Below are 25,292 nucleotides of genomic sequence, written 5' to 3' on the forward strand. Positions count from 1 at the left end.
TGGTCTAAACCAAATAGATCAGCCACTCAGGCTTAAGAAAGGCAAAAGTTTTACATCCATACTATTTTTTAAAAAAGAAAATAACAATGAAGAAAATGTCATTTGCTTTCCCAGACAAGAAAAAGGACAGCCAGGTGGGGCCATGCATACTCATCATCTCAGCACTCAGGAGGCAGAGGCAAGAGGAGCGCCATGAGCTGGAAGCCAACAAGCCTAGGCTACATCGTGAGACCCTATCCCAAGCATCTGAAAAGGAAAGAAGATGTTTAGAGTTATTTATATCGCCAAGTCTGGTAATAAAATTCTCACATATCAAGTTCTCATCATTTAGTTTCAAGTCTCCACTCAAGGACAGATTTTGTTGCTCACCAGGAGTGGTAGAGCATGTCTGTATTCCCAGATGCTCAGTTCAAGGCCAGGCCTAGGAGTTAAAGCAAGACGCTGTTTAGGGAAAGAGAGACAGAGAGACTAAGAGAAGAAAGACAAGCAGGGAGAGAGGGAGAAAAAGAGGGACTGCATCTCATTATAACATCATCTCCTACCTGGCTATGTCATACACACGGTCTGCAATCCGACTGCCAACCTGAAAGATTTCAAGTCAGTGGGTTAAATACACAGAGAAGGTTTAACAGAGAAGTTAACATTCTTTTTTTAAACCTAAGAGTCAATTACGTTTCAAAATGATAAGTACTTTGTAATCCCATTTTCTATTTTCCCACAGCAACTTTCTTTACAAATACTGGATATAGATAAAATATTATAAAACATATCCCTGGAAACAAACTGAAGCAAATTACTTTAGAGCCAATTTAATAAAATCAAGATTAAATAATCTGCTAGGTGTGGCAGCTATATATGTCTGTATATGTTTATAGACCTAACAGTCAGGAGGCTGAGGCAGGAGGATTGCCACAAATCTGAGGCTGGTCTGTAATAAATGATGACATGATGAGTTCCAAGCTAGCATATACTATAAAGACCCTTGTCTCAAAACCACAAAAACAACATAAAGACAAGGACGCTGACACAGGTGGGTCTCTTGTGAGTTTGAGGCCAGACTGGTCTATATTACATAGTGAATTCCAGGACAACCAGACCTACAGTGAGATTTTGCCTCAAAACAAACAAACAAAACAAAAACTTGCTCTAAACAATCTTAAAAAATGGTATACATACTTGGCCTTTGTATTCCATGTGATGCAAGATAAGAATGAAAAGGAAAGAAACATTATCCTGATTGGTTTTTGTCAGCTCAACACAAATCCAGACATACCTGGAAGAGAGAATTCTTTCTTTCCTTCTCCCTACCCCCCACCCCTTTGGTTTCTCAAGGCAGGATTTCTCTGTGTAACAGCCTTGGCTGTCCTGGAACTTGTTTTGTAGACCAGGCTGGCCTCAAACTCAGAGATCACCTACCTCTGCCTCCTGAGTGCTAGAATTAAAAGTGTGTGATGTAGGTGGATCTTCTATCTATCTGTTGCTTTCATTGGTTAATTAATAAAGAAAACTGCTTGGCCTGATAGGTCAGAACATAGGTAGGTGGGAAAGACAGAACAGAATGCTGAGAAGGGAAGTGAGGCAGTCGCCATGAAGCTCTGGCCCAAGATGGACATAGGTTAGAATCTTCCCGGTAAGCCACCACCTCATGGTGCTACATACATTAATAGAAATGAGTTAATCAAGATGTGAGAGTTAGCCAGTAAGAGGCTAGAGCTAATGGGCCAGGCAGTGTTTAAATGAATACAATTTGTGTGTTGTTATTTCGGGTGTAAAGCTAACCATGCGGGAGCCGGGAAGGGACAAAAAGCAGGCCTGCTCACCTCATCACTACAAATGTGGGCCAAAAAGGTGTGGGCTGGCCACTGCCCACATGAAAGAGGAAAATCTTAGTTGAGAAAATGTTTCCATAAGATCAGCCTATAGGCTAGGCTGTAGGACACTTTCATCATCATTTTTTTGTTGTTGTTTTGTTTTGGTTTTGGTTTTTTCGAGACAGGGTTTCTCTGTGGCTTTGGAGCCTGTCCTGGAACTAGCTCTTGTAGACCAGGCTGGTCTCGAACTCACAGAGATCCGCCTGCCTCTGCCTCCCAAGTGCTGGGATTAAAGGCGTGCGCCACCACCGCCCGGCTTGTAGGACACTTTCTTGATTAATGATGGATGTGGGAAGATCCAGTTTATCCTGGGTGGTGCCGCCCCTAGGGCAGGTGGCCCTGGATGGTATGAGGAGCAAACCAGCAAGGAGCATGATTCCATAGCCTTTGCTTCAGTTCCTGCCTCCAGGTTCCTGGCCTGACTTCCCTCAGAAATGAAGTGTAACCTGGGAGTTGTAAGATAAACCCTTTCTTCCTCAAGTTGTTTTTGATCATAGTGTTTTATCACAACAATAGTAACCCCAACTAAGACCAGGAGAACTGTAATGTTAAGTTAGGAGCATCACCCCAGCCCCTGGCATCCACCCCAGCCCCCTGGCCTGGGAGTTGCATTGGTCTGGACTCCAAATCCCAGAGCATGCCAGGTCCTGACCCCTCCCACAGGGTATTTAAGTGGGAGCCCAGAAGAGGAAGAGGGTTTTGCATATGCCCCCCGGTTTTCTGTCTCCCCTGCCAAGCTCTAGGCCAATAGAAAGTGTTGCATTTAATAAAACATGGGCATTTTAATTCAGTTTGATTTGGTCTGATTGGATTTCTTTGCGCCGGCGGAGCGGCTGTCTTAGTATTTTTCCTAACAACAACTGATATATTAGTGTTCACAGACACTGGCATGAGATACATTAAATTAAAAATTATTCACCTTGGCTAAGGATTATAAATCAGTATATAAATGATCCCTTAATAAAAACTTAGTACAAACTTTGTGTAGCTTCTAAATGAATTAACTATGTTTTTGTTTTGTCTGAGAAAGGACACCCAGGCTGGCTTTGAACTCATAACAACCCTCTAATCCCCCAGCTTCAGCCTCCTGAATGCCAGGATCACAGACGTGTGTTACCATACTCATCCAATCTACATTAACTGCTTTTTTTTTTCCTTTTAGTAACTTTTGCAAATTAGTAAACATCAAGTCTGGAAAAATACAGTTGACCAGCTCCCCCAGCACAATATAAAAGAAACTCGTCGGGTGGTGGTGGTGCACGCCTTTAATCCCAGGCGAATCTTTGTGAGTTCGAGGCCAGCCTGGTCTACAAGAGCTAGTTCCGGAACAGGCTCCAAAGCTACAAAGAAACCCAGCAGATAGATTAGATAGATAGATTAGATAGATAGATAGATAGATAGATAGATAGATAGATGGATGGATGGATGGATGGATGGATGGATGGATGGAGAGAGAGAGAGAGAGAGAGAGAGAGAGAGAGAGAACTGAATGGCAAGTACCACCCTGCAGTGGGCCAGTGACATCTGGCGTTGAAGTCTACTATTCCTTCACACACTTCACTCAACCTCTTATAAACATTCTGGAGCTGTGATTACTATTTGAAAACTCGGAATATAGTTGTCTTTGTTTTGAGAGGGTGATGGGCAAGGGTTAGGTACATCGAAGTCTTTTCCCTTCATACACTTTAGTGAATATGTTCTAGTTCTGCATTCACGCGGCTTCAGTAGGGCTGTAATTCGGGTGCTTTTCTGCAACAGAAAGAGGTGCTTATTGAAAGGCCCCTACAGGTCCTTTCTGCCTCAGGAGTTCGGGACTTATCTCTTCCTTTTCCTAGGTGACTCGTCCTATCTCCCATCTCAGCTCGACGATTTCTCACATCTTTCTCCACAGCAGCCGCTCTTGACCATCCGTGCCATCAATCAGGCCATTTCACTTCTTCTTCACCACATTTAGCTGAATACATTCCTTGTCTACGCGTGTCTCGCGCTCTCTCCTTAATGCTATCCTACAAAAGCGGGGGTCTGGAGTGTGTGTGTTGGGATGGGGGGTATTGCTTTGCCCTGGAACTCAAGCAGAAGCAGTACTTGCTAAGAGAATGAGTGACTGCCGTGCACACTACCCGAGGCCCGGACTTTCACAAAACAAAGGCCCAGAAAGGTGAAGCTTCTTCTCAAGGTCACAGGGCCGGGCGGGTCTGCCTGCCCAGTCGGGCTCCGCGCCTCCCTCCGTCGCTGTCCCGCAGTCTCACCTCCTCCTTCAGGTAGTCAAATTTCATGGGCTCAGGCTGTCGGGCTGCCCAGTTTTTCTGCTTCCTCTTCAATTCCCTGTCGAAGATGTTTAGGGCTCTGGGCGAGGTGCTGCCCGAAGGAGGGACACCGGACGCTACCTCCCTGCGACCACCGCTCCCTGCGGAGACCACCGGGCCCCGGAGCCGCTTTAAGCGCCAAAGCACGACCGGTCGCAGCATCTCCGGTCACGGCGCCACAGCAGGGTATAATTTTCTATTGTGCGCATGCGCCGATGGGAGTACGGCTAGCACAACGATACAAAATTGTTCCAAGAGGGAAAAGGCAAAATTGAAGTAGTTTGTCCTAGTTCCCCTGCCGTTACTGGCGAGCGTCACGCAAAGGATTATAGGTGTGCGCTCCATGTGAACTCAGACCGGGATCCGAAAAGACGAGTGCGGGGCTGTGTGGGTCTCCGACGGGATCGACTTTGGGGTTTGTAAGTAGTGCGCCCATTGTTGGTCCCTTTCTGGCCCCGTTGTTCTCTTCAGGGCTGCTCTCAAGCGACCTCAGCCGAGGAACTTTCCCCGAAAGTTTGTGAAGCGGCAGGATCGTTCCGGAACCAGCTAGCTTGGAGCTCCCAAGCCAGAGGAGGAGTGGACTGTAGGGATGAAAGGAATTTATCAGCGCATCCGTGACGTTTTATGTTTTTCCCGTTAGAAAGTAAAGGGTTTTGAAGTACAGCAGCCCAGTTGAGAATATGAAGGTTAACAAAGAGAATGGAACTAGAGTATAAAAAACAAATGAGACCAGCTGAAATTGAGAATCTTACTTTGTTTTTCTCTCTGTCTGTTGCATATACAGTTGGTCACACCAGGCCACATGTCCATGACCTTGTGTGCTCATACGTTTGGGAGGGTGCTTGCTTATGGGTGCCAAAGGTGGCTGCCTCAATTGCTCTCCACCTTATTTTTTGAGATAGGAGCTCTCATTGGAACCTGAAGCTCCTCAAATAAACTAAGTTGGATGACCTCCTCCTGCCTCTGCCCACTCCAGCCACCAGCTGTAGGATTATAGGCATGCAGGGTTTTTAATGTGTGCAGTTTTTGTTTGTTTGTTTGGTTAGTTAGTTTTTATTTTTTGCGGGGGAGGGGTGGGTTCTTGATTTTTCCAGACAGAGTTTCTTTGTGTAGCCCCCTGCCTGTCCTGTAACTTTGTAGACCAGGCTGGCCTCGAACTCACTGAGATCCGCCTGCTGCCTCTGCCTCCCAAGTGCTGGGATTAAAGGCATGCACCAACACTGTCCAACTTTTTTTTCTAGAGGATCAAATCCGTGTCATACTTAAGCAGGAAGCACTTCATTGACTGGGCCTTCTCCCAGATGTCAGGCTTTGGTTTCTTGAAACAGTCTCACTGTGTAGCCCAGGCTGACCACCAGTTGCCTCTGTAACTATATAAGGTCTAGCCTCAAACAGATAATCATGTCTCTGCCTTCAGTACCCTGGCTTTACATGTATGTGATTCCGTGCCCTAGTAATCTTTTAATTGATGACAAATACAGTCTAGAAATACACAGAAATGATGAGTGCAATCAGCTACTAAACATTACCCTAGGATTCTGTCTGCTTTGTCTTAAATTCATTTCAAGTAAGCTGTAATGTAAGGATTATATTTTACTATGTTTTTCTTTTTTTTATGTTTGACCCAGAATAGGTTGGGTAGCTGAAATTAAGTTTAAGCTGTCTTAATTTTGGGACGGGGGGGGGGGGGGGCACACAATGAACAAATGTGGTTTTTTTCTTATATTTTAATGGTGTTAAGCATTTCTCATTGTACTATTTATTTTATTTTCCAGTGCTTGGTTTTTCTGGATATTCAGTAAGACCGTAAAAATGTCATCCAAACAAGAAATAATGAATGACCAGCGGTTTAGGAGGGTTTCAAAGGATCCCAGATTTTGGGAAATGCCAGAGAAGGACCGAAAAGTCAAAATTGACAAGAGATTTCGAGCCATGTTTCATGACAAAAAGTTTAAATTGAACTATGCTGTTGACAAAAGAGGGCGCCCTATCACCCACAGCACTACGGAAGACCTGAAACGCTTCTATGACCTTTCAGACTCTGATTCTGATCTCTCTGATGAAGAAAGCAAAGTACTGGACCAAAAGAAAGTAAAGCAGAAAAAGAAACAGACTGAAAAAGAAGTGGAGTCAAAAATGCTGATTGAGGAGAAAAAGAAAGAAACCAAAAAAATTGATCAGAAGGATCCTATAAATAAAAATGATTTAGATAATTCTGAAAGAATTCAAAAAATGAAAAATGTGTGTAAATCTCAAAAGGCAAATTCAGAAATAAGTCCCAAAAAGGATAGTGAAGAATTTCCACAAAATACAAAAAAGAAAAGGAACATCACCGACCACAGTACAGATTCTTTGCCCAAAGGAAAACCAAGGACCAAAAATTCCAGTACCCCTGAAATTGTGAAATCTCCAACAATCACTTGTTCTAAGGCAAAAAGAGAAAAGCAATCAGGTTGGTTTGAAGTACTGATTCTTCTGTATTATACTATTTTGCTGTGCTCTTTTGAAAACATAAACAATAATCATTTTGTAGTGTGATGAGAACAGACAAGTGTTTTATTTTAAAATATATAACCATGAAAGAAACAATATGCAATTTCTTCTTGTTTTGATACCAGAAGACAAGCAGGAAAGCTTGGGTAAGTGATGTTGGTTTCTAGTGAACACTGCTGAGAACTCCTGTATGTTGTACATAGGAAGAGATGTGCTTGAAGAAGGTAAGTAGAATTGGGTACTCTTCATTTAGTTCATTCAGCTACGTGACAACTACTGTAGGGCGTGGTCCCCTCCTTAGGGTTATCGCGAGCTTGTATGCTGTCTGTTTCATTTAGAAAATGGCATAGCCTGTAACCACACAGACACAGTGCTCTGGGGTTCATAGTTTGGTGAGAGAATGACAGTTTTGACTGAAGCAACATGTTGATTTCCCTTGAGCAAGCGCAGCATCTGCAGAGTGCATAACTCGAATGGAAATTAGGTTTGGTCTTAGCTCTTCTTTCCCTCTTGTAGATGCTTTTAGGCAGATAACAGCCTGCTTAACTCTGTGTGATGACCCTGGTCTACTGGCACCATCCACTAGAAATACATTGTAATAGTATTTCCTAATAGTGGTATTAAAAAGGAAAAATAAAGAGATGAAATAATTTTATTTATTTATATCCAGTAAATCAATTTCATTTCTATGTAATTAATGATAACAAATTTGTACTTTTACATTCTTGTTTAGTATTAATCTCAAATTGAAAGAGTCATATTTAAAATACTAAATTGTCTCTTTTGACTGTTACCTTCCATATTGGACAGCATAGAGCAAAAGTAGAGATGTCAAACCTGTAATACAAAATATTGTAGCAGGAAGGGCCATAAGTGAGTTTTAAAAATGTCAAAAGTGGCTAATCAAAATATAACCAGAGAAAAATTCATAAGAGATGCATTAATTGTTTATTATTTGTTTTGGATTTTGGGGATGGTAGCAGTTGGGATTAAGTTTGAGGACCAAAGAAGTTGTTGAGCAAATTTAGGATTGGATGTATGTAGATCAGTAGTCCTATTCTGTTAGACAGTAAAATCTTAAAGACTTCAGTAGTTTTCAGCCAAATAGTATCTGCAAAATCTTTTTACTTTAAATACCTCCCCGTATCCTGGCATGCTGATAATGCCTGTAATCCTGACAATTGTTAAGATAAGTTCCAAGGATCAGTTCTAGGCCATCCTCAGCTTCATAGTGATTTTGAGGCTAGTGTGGACTATATGAGACCCTGTTTTAAATTAAAAACAGGCAAGATGGCTCAGCAGGTAAAGGTGCTTGCTTCTCAAGCTCTGCAATGTAGCCTTCAGTATCCATGTAAAGGAGGAAGTAGAGAACTAACTGCACAAAATTGTGCTGGCCTCCACATATGACATATGTGCCCCCTTCCCCCCCATACATAAGCATATCATGCACAGATATGCAAACAAAAATAGTTTTTGAAGTTGTTCTGTATGTATGTATATGTACTATGGAGGTCAAAGAAGAGGGCATTGGATCCCTTGGAATTGGAGTTACAGGTGGCTGTGAACCACCATGTGGGTGTTGGGAACCAAACCAGATCTTCTACATGGTCATAACCACTGAACCATCTCTCTAACTCACCTCAATATAGTGCATTAACTAATGATTCATTAATTAATAATTAAAGACATGAGACCATATAAGTTTTCTCTTTGCTTTTTCCTAGTTCAATATAGGCAATAAATATTGGATTAATTAATCAATATTATAAAAACATAGAATTAAGAACAAATTTCATTCTTTACCTTAAGTTTTAAAATTTACCTTTCATTCTCCAAACTTAGAGCCTTTTGAGTAAGCGGAAACAGAAATACCAGCTTAAATGCAGTACAAAAGATACTCACACATGCAGAGGTGATTGTATTCAGAAGTAAAGTACGAACTCCTTCAGAGGCGTGAAAGAAAAATGAGATCCTATTTAAACAAAATATCTTGGTATGTGGTTAGCTAACACTTACAAAATGTTAGCAGAAAATTTTTAGTTACCATTGCTGTTTGGTAATCTCATTCATAATGCAAGTTTTGTCAGTTATGTATGAATGAGTTATAAATTTAATCACCAGCTCACACTTTACTTAGAGTAAACAGCTCTATTGATGTTTTCTGCTACATGACTCAAAGGTGCTTTGTTTCATTCCAAGGATCAAACCTAGTGCTTTGGGCATGCTAGGCAAGCACACTGCTGTTAACCTTGAAGACTCTTTGAATTCAAATATTCAGAACTCAACTAAAATAAAATTTCCTCATCAAATTTATTATTTTCCAGTGTTTCATGTTTACCTGTCTAGCAGTTAGGGCTAGTGGGGCGTGTTTGTAAGTTAGGAAGGCAGGACTCATTGACACTTCTAAAACTCTTGTTCCGTATCAAATATCCCTGTCAGTGTACCGTCTGAAGCTTCTCACTTTGTTACATTTCTACTGCCATCAGCTTTATACTGTCCTCTTTTCTTGTCTAGAGTACTATTCTGTCCCTCCGTTTATAATTCACACCTGCTCTACCCCCCGGTTTTCTATAGTTAGTTGAGATGGCATCCTCAATCTAATAAATCTGTTTCTTGACTCCTTGCTAGCGATAAACCACAAATGATTGCTACTTCTCTGTCATTGACAGCTCTTTACAGATGCTTTCCTTACTGTTCAAAACAAATTTCCTTCATCCGTTTTCTCACTGTGCTTACTTAATTCCTCTTCTTCCTTTATTTAGCTGTTGAATAACCACAATCTTGGAAACTTAATGCTTGTAGAGTATGTGTGTGCATATTGATTTGATTGTTTATTTTAATGCTTGTAGAGTATGTGTGTGCGTATTGATTTGATTGTTTATTTTAATGCTTGTCACTTATTTATTCAACTGGAAATTGATAACTTTTTGCCAGTGGTTGTGTACTAAACACAACCACTAAGCAGGTATTCCACGAATACTAAATAAGTATATAAATACACTTACATCATCTTATAAATGTTATGATTTCACTTAAATAACTTAATATAGCATGAATTTTACTGAACTTACGTTCCTTTTGTTTTGTATGAGTTATACTGGATCTAATATCAATAATTTGGATTTAACTTAATTCAGTATACACGTCTCCTTTCTCCCTCCCCCAATATGCTGTAGTGCTTCCAGTCGTTCTGGCAAGAGAAAAAGATGCCCTGGAGGAAGATTCAGACAGTGCTAGTGAGATAGGAAGTGATGAGGACTCTGAAGATGAAGTCACAAGTGATGATAGAACTTCAGCTGATGATGATGAAGAGGAGGAAGAGGAAGAGGAGGAGGAAGACAGTGAGGAGGAGGATGAAAGTGACAGTGGTCCTGATCTGGCAAGGGGTAAAGGAAATATCGAAACTAGTTCTGAAGATGAAGACGATTTTGCAGATCTGTTTCCGGAAGAACCTGGTTTTGAACATGCTTGGAGAGAATTAGATAAAGATGCTCCTCGGGCTGATGAGGTAACATTTGCAGTAAATTATTTATAAATAACAGGACAGTTAGCTTTTATGGGTGATTGGTTGATGTTATTAAATTAAGTAGGAAGGAACTGGACATCTATCTAATTCAGTGATGGAATTCTTTTTTTTTTTTTTTTTTTTTTTTTTTTGGTTTTTCAAGACAGGGTTTCTCTGTGGCTTTTTGAGCCTGTCCTGGAACTAGCTCTGTAGACCAGGCTGGTCTCGAACTCACAGAGATCCGCCTGCCTCTGCCTCCCGAGTGCTGGGATTAAAGGCGTGCGCCACCATCGCCCGGCTTCAGTGATGGAATTCTTGACCGGCATTAGTAGGCTGAATAAAGAAGAGCATGGTGGCACACACCTGTAGTAGCATCACTTAGGAAGCAGGAAAATTGTTGTAAGCTTAAGAGTAGCCTGGAATGCATAGTGAGTTCTAAGCTAACTTGGATTATAAGCTTGGTCAATAAAACCCTGTCTCTTTTCAGAAAAGAAAACTAAACAAAAGAAAGCATTAAAAATAAATTAAGTGATAAAAGTTTTACTGGTAAAATGTGGGGCTCGTTTGTTGTTGATTGAACCCAGGGCCTCCTGTCTGCCAGGTAGGATACTACCAGTGAATCACTTCTCTAGACCCTGGTGGTATTAATGATGATTAAGATTTGTTTTAAGGACTGGAGATGAACTCAGTGTTATAGTGCTTACCTAGCATGTGCAAGGCTCTAAGTTCAGTCCCAACATTAGAAAGAGTAAACGCCTTGAAATGGAGCTAGTGTGTATAGATTAGATGCATGTCCAAGCACATGAAATGGGAAAGTTCTTTTCCTTCCTTTTATCTTTTGTTGTTGTTGCTTGAGGCAGTGTTTCTTTTGTAAAATGTTGTTTTTAATTAATTTTTAAAGATAGAATGAAAAGTAATATACTTTGCTGTGGTATTTTCGTCATTTATGCCAGTATACTTTGTTCCTGCCCATCTTCCTTCTATCCTGCCCTCTGCATCCTTCCTGCCCTGCTCTTGCTCATTGCTCATCCCTTTCCTCACCCCAAATAGTTCCCTCTTCTGTTTTTATATACCATGTATTCCTTCATTCTCTCTTCCCCAGCTTCCATCTCTCCCTCTACTATTATGGACCCTTTGTAATTTCGTGATGTATATACACACAAATTTAAATCTGGATTTAACAGAGTGGGGAGATGGTTCCATCCATAAAGTGCTTGCTATACAAACATAAGGACTTGAGTTTCAGTGAACAAAAGTAGTAGGATCCTAAAGGCTCATTGCCAACCAATCTAACCAACCAGTAAGCTCCAGATTTGGTGAGAGACCAGGTGTAGTGGCACACAATTTAATCCCAGCACTTGGGAGGCAGAGGCAGGTGAATCTCTATGAGTTTAAGGCCAGCCTGGTCTACATAGTTTCAGGGCAGCCAGAGATACATAGTGAAACCTGTCTTTAAAAATACTGCTGCTGCTACTACTACCACCACCACTACACTACCACTACCACTACACTACACTAACACTACCAACACACTAACACTACCAACACACTACACTAACACTACACTAACATTACACTAACACTACAATACCACTACCAATACACTAACACTACACTACACTAACACTACCAACACACTACACTAACACTACCAACACACTACCACTACACTACACTAACACTACCAATACACTACACTAACACTACCAACACACTACACTAACACTACACTAACACTACCAACACACTACACTAACACTACCAACACACTACACTAACACTACACTAACACTACCAACACACTACACTAACACTACACTAACACTACCAACACACTACACTAACACTACCAATACACTACCACTACACTACACTAACATTACACTAACACTACAATACCACTACACTACCACTACCACTAGCAGTACACTATGAGTACACCAACACTACACTACCAATACACTAACACTACCACTACACTAACACTACCAGAACACTACCAATACACTAATACTACACTACCAATAACAGTAATATAATAAAAACACATAGAGTGATTGAAGAAGACACAATAGTGTCGACCTCTGACTTCTGCATGTAAGTGTACAAACACATATAGCAAAAATTTAAAAAATTTTAAAACCCAGGGCTAGAGAGATGGCTCAGAGGTTAAGAGCACTGACTGCTCTTCCAGAGGTCCTGAGTTCAATTCCCAGCAACCACATGGTGGCTCACAGCCATCTAGAATGAGATCTGGCACCCTCTTGTGGCATGTTGTATACATAATAAATAAATAAATACATCTAAAAAAAAACTTTAAAACCCAGCAAAAAAGAAAACAAAGTATTTGTTTTCTGAGACCGGTATATCTCATTTAACAGTTTTTAATATCATTCTTTTTTCTACAAAGGTCATAATTTCCTTTTTTTTCCCTTTTTTATTTCATTTGTGTTGTATGTGTAGGTACATAGACCTTCTTGCTCAATTATTTTCTACCTTCTTTGGTTGGTTTGGTTTGGTTCTAGGTGAATTTTTTTGTTGTTGTTGTTGTTTTTGGTTTTTTTTTGGATTTTTCGAGACAGGGTTTCTCCGTAGCTTTTGGTGCCTGTCCTGGAACTAGCTCTTGTAGACCAGGCTGGCCTCGAACTCACAGAGATCCGCCTGCCTCTGCCTCCCGAGTGCTGGGATTAAAGGCGTGTGCCACCACCGCCCGACTTGTTTTTGTTTTTGAGACCAAGGTTAACATCCTTGTCTGTCCTGGAACTCATTCTGAGAACCAAGCTAGCCTTTAATTCATAGAGATTCCTGCCTCTATCTCCCAAGTACTGGATTAAAGGCTATGCGCCACCCTTTCCAGCTCCACCTTATTTCTAAATCAAGGTCTGTCACTGGAGCCAAAGCTCACTGATTAAGCTGAACTGGCTGGTCAGTGAGCCTGAGGGATTCTCCTGCACACATGTACCCTCACACCCTCCAAGTCTGGAAGAACATTCTAAGAGATAGGGTGGAAGGTCCAAGAGTTTCCAGGTAGAGTCTTTTAAAATTTTGAGTGTGTGATCGTGTTGAAAATGGGGTTGTTTGATTTCTTCCTTTCCTGTATGTATCCCTTAAGTCAGTAGTTTTCAACTTTCCTAGTACTGCGACACTTTAATAAGTTCCTCACGTTGTGATGACCCCCCAACTGTAAAGTTATTTTCATTGCAACTTCATAACTATAATTTTGCTACTATTATGAATCATAATATAAATATTTTTAGAAATAGAGAGTTGCCAAAGGGGTAGTGACTCACAGGTTGGGAACCTGGCTTAAGTACTGTTTTGAATCAGAGTAGAGAAACTAGACACTGTTATCTCCTTCCTGATTTTAGAGGAAATGCTCTTAATTTTTCCCTCTTTAGTATAATGCTAGGTATATATTTGTCTTATATAGACTTTATTATGTTGAGAAATGTTCCTCCTATTCCTAGTTTGTTTAGAAATTTTGTCTTGAATTTGTGTTGATATTTATCAAGCAGAACCTTTCTACAAATACTTCGCTGGCCTTGAGCTTGCAGTGGTCCTTCTGCCTCTCTGGAATGCTGGGGTTTAAAGTATGTGTCATTGTGCCCACCAAGAATTTCTACATAAGTAATTTAAAGTACACAAAAGCTTTATACTTATTTGTGTAGCAGTTTGTATTTATGTTCTTATTGCACCAGAAGTACATGCTTTGTGGTAGCCCATTTCCTTACTCCCTATCTTTAACGCTGTTGTGGTTAAAACATCAGTTTGTGATCACATCCTGGTTCAAGAACTCTAAAAAATCAATTTATAGATAATGCTCATCTCTTGTGGTTCTACTATTGTTTGCCTCACATTAAGCTCTCTGCATGTTAAATCAGTTAAATAACAGGTGCTGAGAAAGACTATACTACATTGTTTATCTTTCTGATTTCAAGCATTGAAAATGATACAGATCCCAGCACTTGGGAGGCAGAAGCAGATGGATCTCTGTGAGTTAAAGGCCAACCCTAGACTGTATAGTGAATTCCAGGACAGCCCTGGACTACATAGTGAGACTGTGTCACAAAAAAAACAGATTCTATAATAATTAATAATACTTTAATGTTCTCAGATTACACACCGACTAGCAGTTTGCAACATGGACTGGGATAGATTAAAGGCAAAAGATTTGCTGGCTCTGTTCAATTCTTTTAAGCCCAAAGGAGGAGTTGTTTTTTCTGTAAAGGTGAGAATTGATTTCATTTAAAGTGAATATTTCTAGGTGTTTTAACTTAAATCTGACTTTGTTTCTAATTAAACTGACTTAATTTTCCTCTTCAAAAAAATATTTTATTCATCTGGAAATTGTCCAATACATTTTTATTATAAAACTGATGTAACAGGTATTTAAAGGGGGGGAAGCAATTTTTTTTTTTTTGCTTTATATTTTAGTTTTGTGTGTATATACAGATGTGTGATGGAAGTTAGAGGATCCCTTTCAAAAGTAGGTTATTTCCATTTGACATGGGTTCTAGAGACAAGAGTGCAGGTTGATACCTACCTTCCCACATGGGTTCTAGAGACAAGAGTGCAGGTTGATGTTTACCTTCCCACATGGGTTCTAGGGACAGAGTGCAGGTGTTTATGATGCTTTGTTTTTATCCCCATTTATTATATTCTGGCCAAAATTACTAAAGAAAATTCTTCAATATCTTTATATAGTTAGAAATGAGTTTTCTTTTTTGCAGGGAGTTTGAAATGAGTTGTTTTTATTGAGCTAAGTCATGACTCTTGATGCCTTAGCTTTGACAGCTCTTCATATTATATATAAAAGAATGTATGAACTATATCAGCCCTATTTTTTTGTGTTCAGATATATCCTTCGGAGTTTGGAAAGGAGAGGATGAAAGAAGAGCAAGTTCAAGGACCAGTAGAGTTATTGAGTATTCCTGAGGATGCCCCCGAAAAAGACTGGTACTGAGTCACTCCAGAATATAAAACTACCCGAGTAAAGTCGTGTACTTCACTCAGACTAACACTTAGGATTCAGACAACTTGATGACTGACTATAGTTGATGGCACATTATGCCAGCATTTTGTGTGTATGCTTGGAAATGATGATTGTCGTATTTGAGAAAAAAGTTCATAATTATCTTCATTGCTATGAATGTTTTGTTTTTACCTTCGTATTATATTTTTTGAGTGTTAAATAGAAAAATAAAGGAATAAAAAAATGGTTTTATGTTATAGAAAACAACTGAAGTAGTTTTAAACCACTAAACCACTAGGTGGAGCTGCATGTGCACTTAATAAAAATGTTGGTTACCTGGATGGTAACAAAAGTGGCAGAGGAAGACCTTCAAGGAACAGAGTATAGTTAAGTAAAATTAAGCTTATAAAGTTCAGGTCTTGGCCAGCGAGATAGCTCAGTGGGTAAAAGTACTTGTCGTCTATTCTGACAACCTAAGGACCTGAGTTCAACCCCAGAATCCACCCACATGGTAGAAAGAGAAAACTAACTCTTGAAAAAGTTGTTTTCTGACCTTTTAATGGAGAAGTTTCTGTGTTTTTGTATACATATGTTCAACTTAGTTTTCCCCCATTAGGGCCTCTAGAGAGAAGCTGAGAGACTATCAGTTCAAACGATTGAAATATTATTATGCAGTAGTGGATTGTGATTCTCCTGAAACAGCAAGTAAGATTTATGAAGATTGTGATGGCCTGGAATTTGAAAGCAGTTGTTCTTTTATAGACCTAAGGTAATTCAATTCATGTCTTAACAGATGAATCTTACAATATAGCAAGATCATATGTAGTAAAATATTTGAATGAGTAGTACTTTCTTACATTCTAGAAAATGAACAAGAAAAAGCTAATATAATGAAGGAAAAGTAATTTATGAACCATTTCATTATTTATGTCCTTGAAATAATAATTCCTTCAAAAATATTTTTAAGATTTATTTATTTTTACTTCATGTGCTGAGATCCCCTGAAATTGAAGTTGCAGATGGTTATGAGCCATCAGGTAGGAGGTGCCAGGATTCAAACCTAGATCCTCTGCATGAACCAACAGATGCTCTTACCTGCTAAGCCGTGTCTCTACCACCTCTCCCAGTAGTTCTTGATACATTATATAGCAGTGCATTTTATATATGTGTGAGAAGAATCTCCTGTGGTTATTATTAAAGCCTGATTATAATAATCATAGATTATTTACTTTTCATCCCACATTCCCTAGCTTGATGCCTAAAATTAGTCATCTTGACTGATTTACATGTAAAGATTAATTACTTGTGAAATGAAGGCTTTGAGGTTATTCTTAAATCAGCCTTAAACTTTTATTTTTAGTGAATTTTCCTGATTATGCTACTCTATATTGAGACTACTTACCTAGTAGTAATTCTATTTGATCTTTGAACTCTAAAATGAGTTAATGACTTTGTTATTGCATCTGGGTCTTTGGAAGATAGCTTATATTAACTAGTTCTTAATGCAGTCTCTCTGTATATAAAATTCTCTCAAATATAATACTTCAGATATATAGTTTACAAATTTCAGAGATATGCCAAGGTTGTTTCTAACCTTTTAGAAATTTTTATATTTGTGCTGTATGGAAACTATTATGTAGTGTATAAACTATATAAACTATCACTAATTAATAGAAAATTTATAACTCTAATAATCACTACATTTTTGTTTAAATAGATTTTACTTTTTTTTTTAGGTTTATACCAGATGATATTACTTTTGATGATGAGCCCAAGGATGTGGCCTCAGAAGTTGATCTAACAGCATATAAACCAAAATATTTCACATCCGCTGCAATGGGAACATCAACGGTATTTCTTAACTCTTAAAAGTGTATAGATGGGCCAAGCATGGTGGCACATGGCTATAATCCCAGCACTTGCGAAGTTGGACAGGGGTACCAGGAGCTCAAGAGTCAGCCTGCAATACATGAAACCCTGTATTAAAAAAATAATTAAATGTGTAGCTAGACTCTTGTTGTTATTTTCCCTCTATTTATCCATATACTTTAAACTAGATTCTTAAGACCTGAGAATGTATTTCAGTAGTAGAGAATTTGTCTAGCACATTTGGAAGCCCTGGGTTTTATCTTATATTCTTTTAATAGGCATTGTGTCAGTTATTAAAATGCCTAGGGAATAGGAAGGACATAACTTTACCACAAATGAGAGCTACACAGAGTTATTGACCATTTGAAATAAGAGCACATTTTTCTGCAGATGTGATTTTAAAAGTTTTGTCATCAAAGGAAATAGACTAATTCGGTACTACTAATTTTCATATTACTAAGAAGTAGATTTCTGGCCGGGTGGTGGTGGCTCACACCTTTAATCCCAACACTCGGGAGGTAGAGGCAGGCGGATCTCTATGAGTTCTAGGCCAGTCTGGTCTATAAGAGCTAGTTCCAGGACAGGCTCCAAAGCTACAGAGAAACCCTGTCTCGGGGAAAAAAAGATTTCTGTACGTCACAGTAGTTTGTTACATAGCTAAATGGTTTTCTCTCACCCTAAGTCTTGGCCTGCAGCAGTACTCACTGTGTAATAGACGATTGTGCTCTTCCAAGAAAGCTGGTGTCATATCTGCTTGCTCCTTGCTGTGGAAGGGTATTCTGGTATTTGATTAGTTACAAATTATAGTAAAACCCCAGAGGAAGTGAATTCTAAAAGGTACAGCCACATCATGTTATTTTCAACACTTAAAATAGGCAGCATGTCTAGCCAGCTAGTCTGGAGATTGTGCATCCTGATCTGAGTCACCAATAGCTGTTCTCCTTGCAGCAGCCGTTTGACCACAGACTTACCAGAGTAGGGGTAGCTGAGTCCTGTGACTGGCTAGAAGTTCCAAGAGAGTGGCAAGGATTTTTTTAAGGATCTCATGATAAATTAGTGCCTAACTTGTTATCCTGCTATGGAGAAATTGGACTTGAGCTTATTGTGCTATAAATATAAAACCCTTCCACAGGGTACTGAATAAAGCAGTGCTTCTCAACCTGTGGGTCACGACCCCTTTGTAGTTTGCACCTCACCTCTTTGCCACTTTGCCTAAGACCATTGAAAAACACAGATATTTATATTACAATTCATAACATTAGCAAAATGCAGTTATGAAGTAGCATATTTTATGATGGGGGAGGTCACCACAACATGAGGAGCAGCAGTGGTTGAGAGCCACCAGAATCTAGGTTAGGAGCCAGTCTCCCTCGGTTATATTCTCGATGAACTTACTTGCTATAGAGCTTTGCTGTACTTATGATCATGAAAACCTTTGTCGTTAGCGACTCTTCATCTTTTTAGAAAAACGTTACCTGTTGAGATTATGCTGCTTTATTAACAGATTTCATGTCATCTATGACTCTACTGTCATTTCAGTTCTCTAGAAGAAAATCATGTTCTCACTGGTTCATAATGGTATTAACTTTTTCTGGTGTTTTTTGTTTTGGTTTGGTTTTTTTAACCAGTGTTAATCTGTTCATTCAGTAATATATTCAGTAATGAAATAGCATTCATATAGCTGAGAATTAGGGGGAAGGTAAAAGTGAACACATGATTCTCTGTCCACAAATAGGATGTCATTTATTAATCATGCCATTCATGTATTCTTTTTTTTAAGCATGACCATGGTTGATCTTTGTATGTGCATTGTGACATTTTTGGAGGCGGGAGATAGCATCTCACTGTGTCTTTAGCTGGCCAGGAACTCTTATGTAGACCTGGCTGGCCTCCAACTCACAGAGATCCACCTCTGCTTCCAAAGTGCTAGCATTAAAGGCGTGCATGCTCCACCTTGCGTAACATGCGTTTTAACTAAATACTAAACATCAAAGTTAACAATGTGCTTTAGTGTAAGTTCACCTTTGTGCTTTTGTTTGTTGTTTTATTTTCACTCTTTGGTTCAAGGTGGAGATCACTTGGGATGAGACTGATCATGAAAGAATCACAACACTTAACAGAAAGTTTAAAAAGGAGGAGCTTTTGGACATGGACTTCCAGGCCTACTTAGCTTCCTCTAGTGAGGATGAAGAAGAGGAAGAAGCACCACAAGGTACTTTGCTAATCCTTTTACTGGGTGATTAATGGAACTATGTCTTTGGCAAAACTTAAAAAGATCTTCAAACTGTATAGCATACTTATATGCATAGAATTATAAGCATGTATATGCATAGATACATGTCTGAAGGATCAGCAAGATGGATCAGTTGGATGAAAGCACTTGTACACACCTAATGACCTGACTGTGATCCCCAGAACCTATGATAGAGGAGAGCTGGCCACCACATGCATGTTTTGGTATAGTTATGTCCACCTACTTACACGTGCGCACACGTGCATACACATATACAATAATAGTTAGAATAAATAAAAATGTTTTTAAATCCTAAATACTTTGCCAGGCTAATTTTCTATAGCCACAAAAATTTATTTAAGCCCTAACATAATAAAAGTGCCTAACCTGTTAGACTTGTAAATATATAAAATGCTGTTATGCCCCTCCAACACCTTATTTAGTTTTGAAATGATCTCTCTGTGTAGACTAGGCTCACTTTAAGTCGCAGATTACAAAGATCCTCCTACCTCTGCTTCCCAAGGTCTATAATTCATTTATAGGCATAGCCCATCACATTCAGTTTTTGCAGTGCTGGGAACTGAACTCAGGTTGTTGTAAATGCTAGGCAAGGCCTCTGCTAACTGATATACATTCCCAACCCCACTCTAGTGATCCTAAATAACTTTTGTACTTTTTTTATGTAACACTATTTTATACTGCTCTTATTTTACATTTCCCTGGCTTCCATTGCTCTTTTTTTTTTCTAAATCTCTTTCCTTCAGCTTTAAGTATTCATTAAGAAATACCTTTACTAAGAACTAGCTACTGTCAAAACTCTCTTGATGTTTGTTTTGTCTGAAAATGCCAGAAATTTTTGCTTTTGCTTGCAAAGGATTCTAAAATTGAATTCGCAAAGGCTTCTCTGGACCCACACTGATAATAACACCCCACTGACTTCTGACTTGATTGGTGTTTATGAAGGTTGTCTGGAGATTTTCTTTATTCTAAGAGTAGATTTATATGGATGTGTATGTGTGGGTGTGGGTGGATGGGTGGATGGATGTGTGTTGAATTTGGGGTTTTTTGGGGGTCCATTCAATTCACAGTGATATCTTTTTTTTCAGTATTGATGTTCTCAGTCATTTGATTTTCCTCCTGCCCTTCTAGAACTCTATTTAAATATGCATTAAATCTTTCCATTGTATCTTCTCTCTTTAGATGCTTTTGATTTGGGGCTTTATGTGTACTAGGCAAGCACTCTACTACTGAGATAAATCCCTAAAACATTTCTGTTCTTTTACGTTTTCGCCGGTACTTCGTTGTTCGTGTGTGTGTGTGTGTGTGTGTGTGTGTGTGTGTGTGTGTGTATTGAGAGTGTCATTTCAGCAGTGTACCTACCCACTTAATTCTTTATCTTGGTTATTATCTATTTTACTTCTAGAATTCCTCTGTGCCTATTTGTCAAGACAACAATGCACTTTTTGGTAGTTCAGTTTCTTAAGTTTGATATTTGTCTGGTGTAGTGGGAGCTTCGGGCTGCGTTCCAGCCACCCAGCTCCCCGTCGCCTGGCTAGCTTATGCCCCGAAATAACAACACACAAACTGTATTCTTTTAAACACTGCCTGGCCCATTATATCTAGCCTCTTCTAGGCTAATTCTCACGTATTAATTTAGCCCATTTCTAATAATCTGCATAGCACCACTAGGTGCACTTACCGGGAAAGATTCAGCATGTCTGACCTGGTGGCTGGCTGCATCGCGTCTGGCTCTGAGAGGAGCTGCCCTGCATCTGAGCTCACTTCCTCTTCTTCCCAGCATTCTGTTCTGTTTACTCCACCCACCTATGTTCTAATCTATGAGGCCAAGCAGTTTTTTTTATCAATTAACCAATGACCTTCCTCCATCAGTCTGGTCCTCCCTCTGGACCTCTGCTTAATTCCAGAGGATTAGTTGAACTTCTTCCTCCTGTGAATTTTCACTTGTGTCCTTTGTATTCTTAATAGTCTGCCATTGAGTTCACAGCTATAGATCAGTAAATGGGAAGTTCTCAGAAATAATGTAGATCTTAAAACACTTAGATAATCCTTGTGATATTCCATTCTCTATTTTTGATTTTGACATAGTAATTCATTAACTTTTCGATTCTTTCAAGCTTCAATTTCATTTTGTAATCCCTTTGAAATTTTTAGAAAGACTTTAAAAATACTGTATCTAGCTGGGTGGTGGTGGCACACGCCTTTAATCCAGTACTAGGGAGGCAGAGACAAGGCTGGTGGATCTCTGTGAGTTCGAGGCCAGCCCGGTCTACAAAGCAAGTTCCAGGACACCCAGAGCTGTTACAGGGAAACTCTGTCTTGAACAAACAAGAGAGACAGAGACAGAGAAAGACTGATAGTATCTGCTGTTACATCTTTGCTATTCTCATCTATTAGAATTACTAAACAGTAAAAATTATGAGTTTGGTGCTGACAGAAAATGAAAAACCAGAATTGTTAAACATAAGTATAAATATTTGAAATCAACAAGAAAGAATATAATTTATAGTTTAACATTTTTCTTTTTTGTTATTTTTGTTTGTTTTTTGTTTTTCGAGATGAGGTTTCACTTTGTGGCTCTGGCTATCATGGAACTCGTCTTGTAGACCAGATTGGCCTTGAACTGACAGAGATCTGCCTGCCTCTGCCTTCCATTGCTGGGCTTAAAGATGTGCACCACTGCCGCCTAGCAGTTTAACATTTTCCTTTTACGTAGTGTATTATTTCTATAAAGGCATATGAAAGAATAGATACTTTTCTAGTTTAAACATAGGGTTATTAAGCCTTGACTGTCTTAGATTCTGAATGATCTGTTGTTTGTTTTCATGTCACTGAAAGTAGTTCTTTATCCTTAGAAGTTTGCCATAAAATACTGTTTTGAAGTATTAATGTAAGGTAAAGAAAATTGTGTTTAATAGCTTCTGTTAATAAAATGATTTAATTCTTTAAATATTCATAGCTTTTGAAAATGAATAGTTTTCAGGCTGGTGAGATGGGTCAGTGGCTCCTGAGTGTGATCCCTGGAACCCACTCACAAAGCAGAAGGAGAGGACAAATCCTAAAAGTTCTCTTGGTACATGCATACACACAATAAATAAATGTAATGAAAGCTTAATAAAGAACTTACATAATTTGCTGTGGTACTTATTGGATATTACATTTTAAGGTCTTGGTGACTTGCTTGTTGATCTTTTTCATGAATTTGAATGTTATATTTCTTAATGTCTATAGCATAGCCTTCTCACAGACCTTTATAACCTTTCTGCCGTAAATAAGAAGGATGAAGTCTCTTCATCTCCCATTGGCATGGAAAAGGTACATTTATTTGCCTATGTGGACATTTTGTGCTTTTCTGATAAGCATTACTTTTCCAATATATCTTGGACTCGTTGGGGATATAACTCAATGGTAGAGTGCTAAGCTTCAGAAAACCCAGTGTTCAACCGTCAGTATTGTTTTTTTTTTTTTTTTTTTTTTTTTTTTTTTTTGGTTTTATTGAGACAGGGTTTCTCTGTAGCTTTGGAGCCTGTCCTGGAACTCCCTTTGTAGACCAGGCTTTCCTCGAACTCACAGAGATCCGCCTGCCTCTGCCTTCCGAGTGCTGGGATTAAAGGTGTGCGCCACCACCGCCCGGCCTAACCGTCAGTATTGTAAAATAGGAAATAAGCCAAACTTAGGCCCTGCTGGTTTCAGAACTGGACTTAGGCACAGTGAAAACAAAGTCAAGTTTTCTTAGCACCTGGTTCCTTCCTTCTGTAGTTGTGAAACAAGAATTATAATGATACCTGGCTCATAGACTGAAATGATGTCTATAAAGTATTTAGCATAGTATTTTATATCAGCTATTTTAATTTTAACCCTTAAAACTAGACATTAATATCTTTCACTTTGAAATATACTAATTGTTTTTCCAAAAGCATCCCTTTTCTTCAGTATTTAAATTAATTACAAACCTACTTTAATCTGTAACTTAGTGCCTCTGACTAGTAAATTTGGACACTAAATGTTCCTGATAGTTGTCTATAAGAGTAGCTCACTGTTTGAATTTAGTTTTTTTAAAATCTTATGTACTGTTAAGGTGCTCATAAAATGTTGTCCTTTAGTTAGGAAAGCAGAGCTGCATGAATTACCCACACTCTAGAGCTTCAGAAAGTACAGCTTTAGTACTGGAGAAAATCAATTTAAAGTGAGCATCAGAGTTTCACCACTAAAATTCCAACCTGGAAGGAGCTTGCTTCTAATTATGTTTTCAGAAGTAAGTTTTTAATAGAATGAAATACATTACCATTTTGTTAATGTGTTCCTCATGTTTTATCCATTGAATACATGACAAAATTCCATCCACCATTATTATTGTGGCACAAACAGCAGATATGAGCTTCAGCTGCTTGAGTGAAAATCCGAAAGTGTGTTAGGATGATGGAAAGAAAGTCCACAGCCGTTAATTCGCTTAGAAAGAAAAGTAACTTTTAAATGTTTTCTTAGTCAACTTTTTGTTTTCCTTTTGAAAATCATCTTTTTGAAGATGTAAAAGCAAGGTGTTAACACTGCTCCGTGCGTATATCACAGTTTTTGGTGACTAGAGGTTACAAAGACAAGAACGTCACTGTTTCACTTCCAAACTTTCCTCCACTGGTGATGTTTAATGAATTTGATAAGTTTGTGTGTTTTATATTAAAACCCAGATTTCTAATTTATGTTACTGACTTGAAGAATTTGCAGTGAAACTATAGAAAAACAAAATTTATAGTTTGATTTTTCTCTGATGTTTGTTACCCATGAATTTTACCATGACTGTGTCTTCACATTTAAAATTTTTATGAAACTAGAATTCAGAAATACTAGTTGTCTTTCCACATGGTGAAAGTAGTTGAATTAGCTCCTAGTGTTTCTGTCTTTATCATTGTTTGTTGAGCAACAGTCTAAGAGTAAATGTGCTTATTCACAGTCAAACGGAGAGGACTTCGTAATCTCAGGTCTGTGCTCTAAATGACTTCCTTACCTGCGCTGTGCGGCCTGAGAAGCTCAGCCCGTCTATCGGGCTCAATCCAGCAACACTCGGGCTCCTTCTGCTGAACAGAGCCTTTTTAAAGCCGCAGTGCTAAAGGCAAATGACAAAGAGGGGACTGAGATGTCACTCTTGCAGTTTACATAGAAGGGAATATTGTGTAGTACTCTGCAATGCTGTTACTAACTTCACTGCCTCTGGGTTTTATTGAGTACAAGACTGAAGTCCTTTTCATTTTCACAAGTTGAAGACTGATTTTATGTTGTGTGGTTGCAGGGTTTCTTTGACAACACTTTTCAGCTGTATCCTGAAGAGACCAAGAGACCTACACACTAAAGTTGGAAAATACGTATTTCTTTTTTTTTAAATAAGATTAATTTTGTTTTATTTAGGTGAGGATGGAGTCAGTGTAGAAGATGGGAAAACAAAGAAATATCAGAAGGATGATGAAGAACAAATTGCTAAATATAGAGAGCTCTTGCAAGTTATTAAAGAAAAAGAAAAAAAAGGAAAAGAAAATGATATGGAAATGGAGATCAAGTGGGTTCCAGGTGAGATTTGATTTTAAGTAAAAATTTTCTTCTGAATGCATTTAGATGTAATCGTAAAGATGCTAACACCTCTTCAGATGCATGTTTTTTTTTAAAAAGTTCTGTTTTCCAAAAATGTTTTGGTAAGGAAATGGTATTTAATTCACCTCATAATTAATGTTTTATGTTCTTTTTCCATTTTTATCCTAAATTTCCTCATATTTTGATTATATTCTTTCCCCTCTCCCTACTCTTCCCAAGTTCTTCCCTACCCACTCAACGTCATGTTCTTTTTCAGAAAAAGGAAAGAAAAAAATTATTTTAAAAAAGATAAAAATCAAAACAAACTAAAAAGAAAATATATAAGAAAAAAACCCAAAATGACAAAATGCACACGCAAACACACACAAAAATAAATAAATAAATAAATAAATAAATAAATAAATAAATAAATAAATAAATGGCATCTGTTTTATATTGGCCTACT

General features: G+C 38.6%; 2 protein-coding genes across 4 annotated transcripts in view; one reads left to right on the plus strand and one right to left on the minus strand.

Annotated features, from left to right (window-relative positions):
- The window catches only part of Ndufaf5 (NADH:ubiquinone oxidoreductase complex assembly factor 5), a 35,104-nt gene extending 30,742 nt beyond the window's left edge, over positions 1-4,362 (minus strand). For all 3 annotated transcript variants that reach the window (XR_009057758.1, XR_009057759.1, XM_057781746.1), the window contains exons 1-2: positions 4,121-4,362; positions 543-583 (exon numbers count right to left, since the gene is read on the minus strand). Coding sequence is in view for 1 of the 3 variants with exons in the window: in XM_057781746.1 (XP_057637729.1) it covers positions 543-583; positions 4,121-4,339 (260 nt within the window). In the remaining 2 variants the exon portion in view is untranslated. The remainder of the gene's footprint in view (positions 1-542; positions 584-4,120) is intronic.
- Positions 4,363-4,509: 147 nt separating this feature from the next.
- Esf1 (ESF1 nucleolar pre-rRNA processing protein homolog) overlaps positions 4,510-25,292 on the plus strand; it is a 46,913-nt gene continuing 26,130 nt past the window's right edge. Inside the window, exons 1-9 of the mRNA XM_057781932.1 lie at positions 4,510-4,596; positions 5,953-6,629; positions 9,847-10,178; positions 14,290-14,403; positions 15,031-15,131; positions 15,764-15,916; positions 16,884-16,998; positions 19,084-19,228; positions 24,668-24,826. Coding sequence (XP_057637915.1) covers positions 5,990-6,629; positions 9,847-10,178; positions 14,290-14,403; positions 15,031-15,131; positions 15,764-15,916; positions 16,884-16,998; positions 19,084-19,228; positions 24,668-24,826 — 1,759 coding nt within the window. The 5' untranslated portion in view covers positions 4,510-4,596; positions 5,953-5,989. The remainder of the gene's footprint in view (positions 4,597-5,952; positions 6,630-9,846; positions 10,179-14,289; positions 14,404-15,030; positions 15,132-15,763; positions 15,917-16,883; positions 16,999-19,083; positions 19,229-24,667; positions 24,827-25,292) is intronic.

The sequence above is a fragment of the Chionomys nivalis genome, chromosome 9 (assembly GCF_950005125.1).
Source record: "Chionomys nivalis chromosome 9, mChiNiv1.1, whole genome shotgun sequence".
Classification (NCBI taxonomy): Eukaryota; Metazoa; Chordata; class Mammalia; order Rodentia; family Cricetidae; genus Chionomys; species Chionomys nivalis.